Genomic DNA, 13,568 nt, shown 5'->3' on the forward strand with positions numbered 1-13,568 from the left:
TCTAATTCTGTGCAAAAAAAAAAGTGTTGGAAAACGAATGAAAATGTATCTATCCAGGACCATGATATAACTTATTTCCACCATTAAGAGACGCCATGTCAGCAGAAGGCTTACCTTCTCTATGTAGAGGTGTGAGCAGGTCTGATTAAACTTGGTTGCCACTGTGTCATATTCTGCATGACCAGGCTGTAGCTCAACCACACAGACATCCTGCTGCTTCATATCACTCCAGTGCTCAGGGATCACCACTGCAAGGAGGACATTTGAGGACCACACACCTGGGAAGGCCCACCTGCACATTCCTGGTATGCACTGAAGAACTGAGTATCATCTGTGTTCCTACTTTACAATCTCCTAACTCGACGTGTCCAAGAAGTTCCCTATCTTTCTAGGGGAATGTTTTTCCAAGTGCGCCCCACAGACAACCTACATTAGAACCAACTATAGTGCTTGTTAAGAGAAAAAAACCCCAAAGATCTACTGACTCTCTGAGGGGTGGAGCTTGTGTACCTGCATCTTAATTAAGTTTGATCATGCTCAGAATTAAGAATCGTTGGTGTAGTATGACACAGCTGCATATTCTGTTCAGCCTCTAATCTGTCATAATTTAATAATTTAACAATAAATCATTTCCCTACAATGGTCTTGTTACCAACAGTGTGGGTTTTTGCAAGAACTCCTCACTATCACAAGGCCCTCCATCCATTCCTTCATTATTGTTCCCTGCATCCTTAAGAGTTGGGTGGAGGGCAGGTTTTGCTCAGAGGCAGGTGGTGGTGGTAGCTCTCTTTTTCCTCTGCTAAACAGAATATTATACTTGATTTGTCATTTCCCTAGGGTTGCTCAGAGTCTGAGGAATTCATTCATACTCATCTCACAAGAGATGACGATAATGTACAGAAAGTCAATTTACTAGTGTCGGTGGAGGACTTGTGTGGTTCAAAAGCAGGAATGGCCCTCCACACAACACAAGCACCCCCTTCGTGGGGAGCAGATCCAGTCAGAGAATTTGAAGGCTGCTTCCTGATGCGTACATTAAGGAAACCTTATGGTTAGGGCAGGAGAGGGAGTGAATTCTGAGAGAAGATCCTACAGGCTCCCAATCCTCCCTGGGTTATCAGTCACAGGCACAGAGAGGGCCCACACTGACCAGACTGTCTTCTTTTGTTCTAGAAAACCTTGGGCCACCTTTCTTTAAAGCCCTTGGCTTTTCCTCTCCTGCCTGCAACAGCCATTACCTCCACAGCTCCATTACCCACACACTCTGGGAAGCCTATAAACTGTAGAGATGGAAACAAACGCAAGGTTTGGGTCTTGTTACCATGAAGATGGTCATCCTCAGACTGTTGAATGCACCCATGCTACATTTCCCCAGTCATAAGCCATAAGGTAAGCTCCTTAAGCTTAGAGACCAAGTTTATTTCATTCCATAAGAGTTGCTTGAATTTTCTCTACTTGATTACAATTTTGATGTATGTATAGTGTTAAGTCCAAAGAAGGTGTGCAATAATGGATAACGAGCACATGATCTGACTCACCTTCAGATTTCATAAAGCGCTTAACAGGTAAATGGTGTCCTTTTGCATCTGTAGCAACGTTTGTGACGAGGTCCACTGTGTAGCTCTTATGATTAACTTTTACAAGAGTTGTCCTTTTCTTTGCCTTCCTTGCATTCTCCAATTGCAGATTAGTTATTTTGTCAAAACTATGAAAAGTGCCATTGTTGTAATATTGCCATTCTATAAATTCACTGATAAAATCTGCCTGGGATTTCTGTTCTTTGGCCAATCTAATTCCCTTGATCATTTCCTCAATTGCATTTCTAGCCTGTGTCAAATCGTTGCCAGTTCCAAAAACCTCAATCAAAGGTCTTTCACGGTCCAAACAAATGGCAATATTTAATTTCTCCTGCAGCTCATTCAATTTGTGATATTCTTTTTCATTAAAGTCTTTGATACACTCATCTTCATTGGTGTAAGGACTCAGTTCCTTTGTAATCAGATCCTGTATCCAGGAGAGAGCATTTTTCATACATTTTACATTTTCACCACACACCTGAAAACTTGCTGATTCTGTTTTCTTTTTCAAAACCAAAGGATTCTGCTTTTGTGGAGACTGACTTGGGGAACTCACAGATGCTAAAACAGAAAAGAAAGGAAGATTAGCTACTTCTCTCTCTTTTTGTCACCATGCTGTACATTACACCTCCAGGAATTAAGTATCTTATAACTGGAAGTTTGTACCTTTTGACCACCTTTTCACCTCTCTTCACCTCCCAACACCAACCCGTGCTTCCTCTGGCAACCACCAATCTGTTCTCTGGATCTATGAGTTTGTTTTTTAGATTCCACATATAAATGAGATCAAACAGTATTTGTCTTTCTCTGTCTTATTTAATTTAGCATAATACCTACTAGGTCCATTAATTTTATCACAAATGGCTGAATTTCCTTCTTTTTTATGGCTGAATAATATTCCATTGTGTGCGCATATGTGTGTAATACACATGTACATATTATATGTGTGTTGTGTATGTGTGTATATATATATATACAATATATTGTTCTATATATATATTTATATATACTATATATATATAAAATATATCATTTATCCATTCATTTGTTGGTGGACACATAGGTTTTTCCATGTCTTAGTTTTGTAAATACCATTACAACGAATAATGGGGGTGCAGATATCTTTTATTATTATCTTAAGATAAATACCCAGAAATGGAACTTCTGGATGATATGGTAGTTCTGATTTTTTGAGGAACCTCCATACTGTTTTCAACAGTGGCTGAACCAGTTTGCATTCCCACAAACAGTGCATGAGGGTACCTTTTCCCCATATCCTCACCAACACTTGTTATTTCTTGTCTTTTAGATATTAGCCATTCTATCAGGTGGGGTGATATCTCTTTATGTTTCCCCGATGATTAGTGATGTTGAGCACTTTTTATGTGTCTATTGGCCATCTGTATGTCTTCCTTAGAAAAATATCTATTCATATCCTCTGCCCATTTTAAAATCAGATTGTTTTCTCTGATTGAGTTGTGTGAGTTCTTCATATATTAACCCTTTTGTATACTAACCCCTATCAGATATATTATTTACAAATATTTTCTCCCATCCTATAGGCTGCCTTTTCATTTTATTGATAGTCGTCTTTGCCATGCAGAAGCTTTTTGGTTTGAGGTAGTTTGCTATTTGTGCTTTGGTGTCAAATCCAAAAACAAAATCACTGCCAAGATTGACATCTAGGACTTACTCCCCATGTTTTCTTCTAGGAGTATTATGGTTTCAGATCTTTAATCCATTTTGAGTGGATTTTTATGTATGGTATAAGATAGTAATCCTGTTTCATTCTTTTGCAAAAAACTGGCTGTCCAGTTTTCCCAGCACTATTTATTTTAGTTTATGTGCTGCTGAAGCAAGCATCCAAACACTATTTATAGAAGAAACTATCCTTTCCCCATTGTATATTCTTCACTCCTTTGTTGTAAATTAATTGACCACACCAATGGTCCCCAACTTACAATGGTTCAACTTAGGATTTTTTCAACTTTATGATAGTATGAAAATGATACACTTTGAATTTTGATCTTTTCCTAAGCTAGTAATGACTCTCTTGTCATGCTTGACAGGGACAGCAAGCTGCAAATCCCAATCAGGCAGGAAATCATGAGGGTAAACAACCAATATCCTTATAACTATTCTGTACCCGTAAAGACATTCTGTTTTCACTTTCATTACAGTGTTCAATAAATTATATGAAATAATCAGTACTTTATTATAAAATAGGCTTTGTGTTAGATGAGTTCATCCAACCATAAGCTAATGTGTTTTGAGCATGTCTAAGGTAGGTTAGGCTAAACTATGATGTCCAGTGGGTTAGATATGTTAAATCTATGTTTTTTACTTACAAAATTTTCAACTTATAGTGGCTTTATCAGGATGTAACCCCATTGTAGGTGAAGGAAGACCTGTACATTCATGGATTTATTTCTGGGCTATTTTGTCCCGTTAATCTATTTGTTTTTATGCCAATACCATACTGTTTTGATTACTATAGCTTCGTAATGTAGTTTGAAACCAAGAAGGGTGATGCCTTCAGCTTTGTTCTTCTTTCTCAAGATTGCTTTGAATATTAGGGGTCTTTTGTGGGTCCATACAAATGTAAGATTCTTTGATCCATTTCTGTGAAAAATGACATTGGGATTTCGATAGGGATTGCACCGAATCTGTAGATTGCTTTGGGTAGCATGGACATTTTAACAATATTAATTCTTCCAACCTATAAGCATGGTAAATTTTTTCATTTGTGCTATCTTCAATTTCATAGAAATTTCATAGCTTTCAGAGTACAGGTCTTTTACCTTCTTGGTTAAATTAATTCCTAGGTATTTCATTCTTTTGGGATAATTGTAAAAGGGATTGTTTTCTTAATTTCTCTTTCTGATGGTTTGCTAAAGATTAGCTATTTCTCATGTGACATCAGTATCAGGAACATGCATTTCATAAAAATGGTCAACTCACATTTTAATTTAGACTCCAGAGACTGTTGGGGAGAAGACTGAGATGCTTCTCTTTTTTTCATGCTGTCATAAAACACGTCCAGTAGATGAGGCAGAAAGATGACAACTTTAACTTTTTTCACAGACTTGAGCATTCCTTTCTGTATAAAGTCTTCAATGGCATCAATTATGGCATCAGCAACCTTATCTGGGTCTTTTTGGGCATTTCCTGGAAAGGCAGATAATAAAACTGGGGGCTGGGGAGAAGATCCAACTGGGAAGGCTGAGAAATAATTTGGTGATTCCGGCCCTCGCAGAATGAATGCCCACTGCCCAAGTATTTCATCATGGGCTTTTCTAGCAATGTATGAGCAAACACTTTTGAGGTCCTAGAAGCACGGGGGAGTTTCTCTTCCATTATGTCAGGAAGCCAATAGCCCAACAACGAACAAAGGATCCAGAAATCTAACTTTTGGTATCAGCTGCTCATATCTGCTCTGCCAAGTTGCCTTAGCTCACTGTGTTCCTCTGTGTTACAAAGCGCAATTAACCTTTTTGGGCTCATTAATGTCCTCAAAAGGTCCATAAAAAGCAAAAGATGCTAATATATGTTGAAATATCATGCTCTTTAAAAAGATATTTTTTCTTTTTTGTTCAGTCACCTGACTATATTCATGTATCCTTATTCTTCCAGATGTCTTTGGGGACCCAATTCCAGCTAAGCTAATTTTGTAAGATACTTGGAGCTGTTAGCTATCTGCTATAATCTATAATAATTTGCACATAAGTTATCCATAAGCATCTAGGAAGTCTTTTCCAGCTAGTCAGTGAGATTTTAGCTGATTTGCTGGGTTCAAGGTGGCCACCTGAACAAGTCTTTTTCTTTTTCCAGCGTATTCCATATCTTGTTTCTCAAGCTTACTGTCTAGGTAAGACCAGGAAAAGTCCCATGAAAAGCCATGGAAGCAGTCACATACAAATTTTTCCTCTCATTTAAACCACCCACAGTTTTGCTTACTCCCTTAGGGGCTGCCTTGGGGTGAGGAGCCACCCTTACCGAGACTCTGCGTTAACTATATTAACAGTCAGCACCAGAGCAAAGGAAAGGTGGACACCTCGACATCCAGAGATTACAAACCTGTCCCAATGGCTGGGAGGCAAATGGATGAGTAATTCCGTTTTTCACACTCTTGCAAAACAAAGGAGATGGATTTCTTGACATCATTTCCACCAATGACGTGAATGATATTCTTGCATTTCAATAATCCACCTTCTGTAACTATATAATCACTGTTGCCCTTTTGAGCTGGGAAACATAAGACAGAGATGCAAAATTAGATACAGAACCCACTCTTTGGGTGTTTAGAAAAAGCAAAATGTTTGGTTTGACACATAAAGCATTTTATGTGAAAAAAGACTCCTAACTATGGTCTTTGAGGAATATTTCTTCTATTTTTAAGTGTGAAATTACTTTTTCACTTCTAATTGTCTATGATTAGGGATCCCTGGGTGGCGCAGCGGTTTGGCGCCTGCCTTTGGCCCAGGGCACGATCCTGGAGACCCGGGATCGAGTCCCACGTCGGGCTCCCGGTGCATGGAGCCTGCTTCTCCCTCTGCCTGTGTCTCTGCCTCTCTCTCTCTCTCTCTGTGACTATCATAAATAAATAAAAAAAATTTTTTTTAAAAAATAATTGTCTATGATTAGAATTCTTTGGTCAAATATATGGTTTTAAGATTTACATGTTGTCTCCCCAGTCCCAAGGCTTTCCTCAGCCTCTCCAAAGCCTCCCATATTCAGCATTCCACTTACAATTTTGAACCAAAAAACAATACTGTGCCTTACCTAGGAGAGAACATGCCATTTCCACATTTTGTCCAGCGCATTCTAGAATTGCTTTGGACACTCCTACAGGAGAGAAGCAAGAGGGTTACAAAAATGAATTTTTAAAAAATCAAAATAGTGGGGCCCCTGGGTGGCTCAGTGGTTAAGCATCTGTCTTCAGCTAAGGTCGTGATCCGGGGGTCCTGGGATCCCATCCCACAGTGGGCTCCCCACTGGGAGCCTGCTTCTCCTTCTGCCTGTGTCTCTGCCTCTCTCTGTGACTCTCATGAATAAAGAAATATTTTTAAAAATCAGAATAGTATATCTGGATCAGAAAGATTGCTTCATCATCTAAAAAAGCTTTCTCAATCATCAAAGAATCCTATAACCTGGGTATTTCTGATAAGAAAGAAGAAAAACTTATAAATTAACTGTTACCAATTATTAGAAACCATGTCAAAATAATTTTAATATTGTTAATATTAATAAGCCAAATTTGTAGAAACCAGTTTGATGATAGCAACTGTAGGATAGCTGACTATTAGACTACTCAAAATCCTACAAGTGAAGTACCTGCTTTGAGATTAAATGTCTTCGATGTTGAATTTACGATCACATCTGCCTCTTCTTTGGTGATATCTCCAGAGGCCACCTGGAAGATGATGGGACCAATCTTCATTTCATGCATGTCTACATTTGGGCTAGACACAGTCCCATAGGAACCTGAGAAGAAAAGAAATGGAGTCCCCAACGAAGTCAGCAACAGAAGAACAACCTAGATCTCAGACTCCTCAGATGCATTCCTCTCATACTTCTTCTTCCCCCTCCCTGTGATCTCCAGCCTTTAACCAGCCCTGACTCTGAGCTCCAGTGATTGCCAGTTTCTGGGAAAGGATTATAAAATCTAACACGTATCAAATGTGGACTTCTGCTGCTGGCCAAGGTAACGTCAGGACCCCAAGCACCTGTCCCACTCATGAATTACAACTAAAAGTGCAGGATAAATACGAAAAGCCACTAACTGAGACCTGAAAAGTAAACAGTGGGCAGGCTGGGGGAGGGAGTCGAAACTTGAAGAAGCCACCTGTAAAGGGGAGGGAGAGTTTCCCATTTTATTTTGTTTTGAGAATGTTCCTCTTTTCTCCTGAAGGTGGCCCCAGTTGCAGAACTATGCAATAAGAATCCCCACTTTTGTGGCCAGAGGATTAGAAAAAGAAAATGGGTCCCTGTGAGCTGAAAAGTGTAAGAAGGAATCCTCATGATTGTCCCTATTTTTCCTTTTCTAATTCAAGCCTTGCCTCAAGATGAGCCCAGCTGCAGAACTCCACAGTGGCACCACAGGAAGCTAAAACTCTGAAAAACATTCGGTCCTTTCTGTCCAGAGGAATCAAGAGGAAAGGCCCTTATGGTCTGAAAAGCGTGTATGTGGGGGTGCCTGGGTGAGTCAGTCAGTTGGGTGTCTGACTCTTGATTTCAGCTCAGTTGATGATTTGAGGGTTGTGAGATTGAGCCTCATGTGGGGCTCCAAGCTCAGCGAGGAGTCTGCTTGAGATTCTCTCTCTCCCTCTGCCCTTCCCCTTCTCCTGCTCCCTCTCTCTCACAAATTAAAAAAAAAAAATTCTTAAAAAGAAAAGCATGTATTTGTGTGTAGGGACAATACCTGTGGCTGGCTCACTCTTTCTCTCCCTCTCCCTCTTCCTCTTTCTCTCCACTGTGTGCCCACAAGGGCAACCCTTACCACACAAAATTATGAGGCAACTGAACAGGCAGCTTAAGCTCCCAGAGAACCCTGTCTTTCTGGACAGAGGACCTAGAAAATGGGCTCCCTTGAACCAGAGAATGTAGGAGTCCCAGACAGGAGAGCTGGAGAAGGTAGCCAGTATTCCGTGTATAAAGTGGGATAAATTCGAGCTCACCTGGAGTTGCACATGTGGGGCAGATGCAAGCTACATAGCAAAGGCCTTGAGAACTAAATTACCATTGAAACTGCTGCCTGTGAGACATCTGAGTTGTTCAGTAGTTGAGCATCTGCCTTTGGCTCAGGGCATGATCCTGGGGTCCTAGGATCGAGTCCCGCATTGGGCTCCCTCTGCCTGTGTCTCTGCCTCTCTCTGTGTGTCTCTCTTGAGTAAATAAATAAAATCTTTAATAAAGAAAGAAACTGCTGCCCACACAGAAGGTGAGACAGAGCACTTAGAATGAACTTAACTGACTGCTGGCTAAAACAAACCAATCACCATTTTCCAATAGATTTCCATAGGAACCAAGTTTCACAACATAGTATTTAAAATGCCCAGTCTGTAATCCCGAATTGTTTGTCGTATAAAGAACCAGGAAAATGTGACCAGTTCTCAAGGATTGAGATCATCAATTACAGATGCTAATCTCAAGATGATCCAGATGTTGGAATTACCTGACAAAGACTTTAAAGCATCTGCTGTAACTATGCTCCCTGAGGTCAAAATAAACGCAGTTGAATGCATGAAAATGATTTGGAAGGAATGGAAAAATAGGAGGCTCTGCAGTTTATAAACTACATTTTTTTTATTTATGATAGTCACAGAGAGAGAGAGAGAGAAGCAGAGACATAGGCAGAGGGAGAAGCAGGCTCCATGCACTGGGAGCCCGATGTGGGATTCGATCCCGGGTCTCCAGGATCCGCCCTGGGCCAAAGGCAGGCGCCAAACCGCTGCGCCACCCAGGGATCCCTATAAACTACATTTTTAAAAAAGGAACCAAATGGACGTTTTAGAGCTAAAAAATACAGTATCTGAAATAAAAAAATTCACTGGATTGGCAGTGGACAGAGAAAAGAGCCCATGAACTTGGAGGTGGATCAACAGAAATTATCCAATGTGATGAAAAGAGGGGAAAAGAGATTTTAGAAAGGAAAAAAAAAAGAGAGAGATGCCGGGGACCTGTGGGACACTATCAAAACACCTCATATTCATGTTATTGGGGCACTGGAGAAAGTGTGGTATGGTAAACTAATTAAAGAAATGAGTGAAAAAGCCCCAGTACACATTCAGATTCAGGAAGCCCCAGCAAACTCCAAACAGGAGTTTGGATAAACTCAAATATAGCAATGGCAGATCTGACACAGGAGAAGCATTTGGTTGGTGGTGTCTCTTTAAATGTATCTATTTCTGAAAACACATGTGACATTATCCTTAGAAATTATAGCCACATCACCACTTAAAAGTCGTGCAGAGACTATATAATTTTGCCTGCCTACTCTTTCACTTCAGACCACATAAGCACACCAATGTCTTTCATACTCAAGGGTGTGGGATATAATTTAATATCTTGTCATTAACTGATTCCTTCCTAAAAAGCATCACTACCGTCTTTCACTGAATAGTTATTTAGCAACTAGAAATAATTTATCATCTCACAGCTTTACGGAACCTTGTGCATCTTCAGCCTTGGGAATTGTGTCACTGACATTTCCATTAGTCCTTCTGGCAAATACATCTGAAAATGCCTGGAAATACAAAGACAATTTTGACCACTACAATCCTCAGTAGATGAATAAATTTGATTCATCAGGGCTTTCAATCTTGCATGCACACATACTTAGGAGAGAACAACTCTGAAAGTGTTATTTTCATTATGGATTTTTGAAATTATAAAAATAACACATAATTCTGTTTTTACAGATTCATTCTAGGAAAACTATTAAAATATGTGAACTGTTATAAATACAAGCATATTCATTACACACTATGTAGAGCAAAGAAAAGATAAAAGTTCAAAAATCCAACAGGGAAATGGTTAAATAAACTTTGGTATATCCATGTGTTGGAACATTTAACAGCCACCAAAAATCTCATTTTCAAAGAATTATTAATGGAATAGAGAAATTCTTTTTATACTATTAAATGAAAAAATGCTATTAAGTTGCATTATATAATCCCACTTTTTAAAAAAGATTTTATTTATTCATTTGAGGGAGAATGAGTGAGAGAGGGAGAGCAAGAGATAGAGCACAAGTAGGGGGCAGGCAGAGGGAGAAGCAGACTCACTGCTGAGCAGCGAGCCCCATGTGGGGCTTGATCCCAGGACCCCATGATCATGACCCAAGCCAAAGGCAGTTGTTCAACCGACTGAGTCACCCAGGCATCCCTGTAATTGCTTCTAAAAGTACACATGTATAAAAGAAGACGAAATGCAACTAAAAGAATGTATACATTTTGTGTGGTTCAAAGTTTCTACAATGAATATTCTTTTCATAATCGGTAAGAGCAAGTACCTTGCCAATTGTAAAAAACAACCACCACAACAACATAGTAGTAAAAGAAAGTCACGTAAGACAGCAACACTTCCATTTTTTAATTTTAATTTGTCCCAGGAGAGGAATCACTAGAAAGTAGTTCTCTCTGGAGGACCCTAATCCTAGGGTTAATAAACCTGTGAATTTCATTTCTTTGCCTGGTAGTGACATCCTCAAATCATCACTTTCTTTCTCCTTTGAAACAAACAAGAGAGATTTAGGGGGAGAAAAAAAATAAGTATAACTTCTTTGCTAAAAGTTGATCCAGTAATGGGAGGGGGACACAGGGAGACTACAGAACCAGGATCACAGCGCATGGGCTCTCAGGGATGGGATGACAGGCAGGCAAGCTCCGTGTGTAAAAGAGGACAGCTGGTTGATGAACTCGCTACAACTGAAGATGGTTCTGGAATTCCTAGTTTCAACTCTCCTATGCCCATGGGGATGTGCTGACATTATTTACAGACAACCGTTTGTCCTCCTATTTAGAGGACTACAACTTTTATATTATGTTCTAAACTTTCTAGATTCCTATGAAAGGGAATCCCCTAGATTAAAAAACGATTAAGGGATGTCAGCTCTATTGCAATATATGGACCTTATTTGGATTCTGATTCAAACAACAAGCTATAAAAACAAAATAAGATGCCTGGAAAAAAAAAAAAAGATGCCTGGGTGGCTTGGTCAGTTATTCAACTGTGTCGGGCTCTTGGTGTTGGCTCCGGTTGTGATCTCAGGATGGTGACTTGGGGTCGTGGGATCGGGCCAGGGCCCATTACAGGGATCCACGCTCAGGGAGTCTGCTTGAGATTCTTTGTCTCCCTCTCCTTCTGCCCTTCCCTACATGCATGCACACACACACACACACTCTCTCTCTCTCTCTAATAAATAAATAAATAAATAAATAAATAAATAAATAAATAAATAAATAAATAAAATAACAGCCCCTCCAAAAAAACAAAAAACAAAAAACAAAATGAGGCATTTATGAGACAATTGGAAATTTGGACATTGAATTCACAACAGAGGAAATAAGGGACTGATTTTCAATTTATTTGAAGTGTGAAACAGTATTGTGGTTATACTACTTTTTAAAAAGGATCCTACTGTTTAAAATAAATACTGAATTGTTTATAGGTGAAGCATATGTCTAGGATTTGCTTGGAAATAATATAGGAAGAAGGGAAATAAATGGAGGTAGAGATGAAACATACTGGCCATAGGTTGATAATTGTGAAGAAGAGTGATGGGTACAAGGCATTTTATTATGCCATTTTGTCTACTTTTACTTATGTTTGAAGTTTTCCTTAATAAGTTAAATTTTTTTCTGTATCCATAAATTTGCTGCTTGACATTTGCTGTGCTGCAACTAGTCTACACCACTCCTTTACTTTCCTGTACAGAAAATACATGAAAGAAACAACCTAATAGACCCACCAAGAAGACATTTGAGAACAGTAGGGCTCAGCTGCCCAAATAACCAGAAATGAGTGAGACTGTACCTGAATATTTTCATGATCATTCGGGTGGAGCAGAAATTGAACCTCTTGTAAAGCTGCCAGTTGAGTCTTGCTACTAAATGTTAACACTTCCGAAGTTATTAATTCAGCAAAAATAGTTTTTGGAAACCCCAAATTTCCTGTTCCTATTGCTGGAAATGCAATTGATCTTAAGGACAGGCTCTCTGTGATTTCCAGACATTTTCTGATTATGTCTCTCATGATCTGAAAAGCACAAAGCACAAATTTATGCATCTTTCCTAGAAAGGGGAGTTAGAACAAAAATGATGAGAATTTAGCAACTTTGACTATGATCTCTGTCTACTCCTCTGCTCTCAAGAGAGGCTAAGGGCAGGCAGAAAAGGAAAGGCCAGTACAGGAGTAGACAAGGAAAAAGAAAAGGAAACCTCAGAGGCCCTCTGAAAAGATCCAAACTCACTTAGCAACAAAGGAAAGCAGCAAAACAACTACTGCTCTGACCCTTCATTCTCTTCCATTCTTCACGCCCTCACCTTGCTATCCTCACAGAAGACGTGTCATCTTCAATAACTCTTCCCTGAGCCCCAATAATGATTGAGCACTATAGTCCATTTATATTATTAACTAGTCTCCCCGGGAGAAGTCAGCCACGGCTGAAAGAAATGGCCATAGTGATAGAACGTCCTGATAATGTGACAGACGGAGAGGATCCAACCTACATGATACTGAGAGGAGGATCCCAAGCGCTACCCAGTTTCCCAGAGAACCGCAAACTTGGCCCTACCTTTTGTGAAGACGTGCTGCCCTCTTCCCAGTCCGGAGCCACCACGTGAAGCACGTAGCGACAGTGCAGATCGCATCCACTGGTTTGGAGAACTGTGCCCATGCCAACAGCCACTGCTCGTCCCACCGTGTCCAGTTCCTCCTGGAGCTTTGGCCCAGCTTTTGCCAAGAGGGCTTGGGAAAGGAGCCCTCTATTAAGCTTGAGATCCACGGGAACGGAGTTGACAATAACGTCAGCCTTAAAGACGAAACCAACTTGTTTCAGATGCTAACAAAGAGCATTCCTCAGGGTTTACCATATTTAAGCCACTGGGTTTGGCACTACTGTGGGGAAACCATGAAGATTATTTTCAGACACTGAAATGCCACCCAAGGCAAAGTCGTGCTAGATATTTATTTAATAACACTCCGGGGGCAGCCCGGGTGGCTCAGCGGTTTAGCGCCGCCTTCAGCCCAGGGCCTGATCCTGGAGACCCGGGATCGAGTCCCATGTCAGGCTCCTACATGGAGCCTGCTTCTCCCTCTGCCTGTGTCTCTGCCTCTCTCTCTCAAATAAATAAATAAAATCTTAAAAAAAAAAACACTCCAGGACAGCAGAGAGCCGTCAAAAATCGATATATAACTAGTACAGGGTTTCTGAAGGAGAGCAGAGCCAGTGGCTGGTGGGGTCTGGGGCAGGAATCAGTGCACCAGGCA

General features: G+C 40.2%; 1 protein-coding gene and 1 long non-coding RNA gene across 2 annotated transcripts in view; one reads left to right on the top strand and one right to left on the bottom strand.

The window, feature by feature from the left end:
- Nucleotides 1–13,568, bottom strand: part of PARP14 (poly(ADP-ribose) polymerase family member 14) — a 38,855-nt gene that overhangs the window by 5,109 nt on the left and 20,178 nt on the right. Inside the window, exons 7-15 of the mRNA XM_055315976.1 lie at nucleotides 12,874–13,110; nucleotides 12,114–12,335; nucleotides 9,747–9,822; nucleotides 6,912–7,061; nucleotides 6,360–6,422; nucleotides 5,655–5,822; nucleotides 4,539–4,745; nucleotides 1,539–2,138; nucleotides 115–248 (exon numbers count right to left, since the gene is read on the bottom strand). Of these exons, the coding sequence (XP_055171951.1) occupies nucleotides 115–248; nucleotides 1,539–2,138; nucleotides 4,539–4,745; nucleotides 5,655–5,822; nucleotides 6,360–6,422; nucleotides 6,912–7,061; nucleotides 9,747–9,822; nucleotides 12,114–12,335; nucleotides 12,874–13,110 (1,857 nt within the window). The remainder of the gene's footprint in view (nucleotides 1–114; nucleotides 249–1,538; nucleotides 2,139–4,538; nucleotides 4,746–5,654; nucleotides 5,823–6,359; nucleotides 6,423–6,911; nucleotides 7,062–9,746; nucleotides 9,823–12,113; nucleotides 12,336–12,873; nucleotides 13,111–13,568) is intronic.
- LOC129503685 (uncharacterized) lies at nucleotides 321–7,777 on the top strand. Its single transcript, XR_008663234.1, has 3 exons — nucleotides 321–1,389; nucleotides 6,984–7,281; nucleotides 7,631–7,777. It is a non-coding gene; the product is annotated as an uncharacterized LOC129503685 (long non-coding RNA).

This window comes from Nyctereutes procyonoides, unplaced genomic scaffold (genome assembly GCF_905146905.1).
Source record: "Nyctereutes procyonoides isolate TBG_1078 unplaced genomic scaffold, NYPRO_anot_genome, whole genome shotgun sequence".
NCBI lineage: Eukaryota > Metazoa > Chordata > Mammalia > Carnivora > Canidae > Nyctereutes > Nyctereutes procyonoides.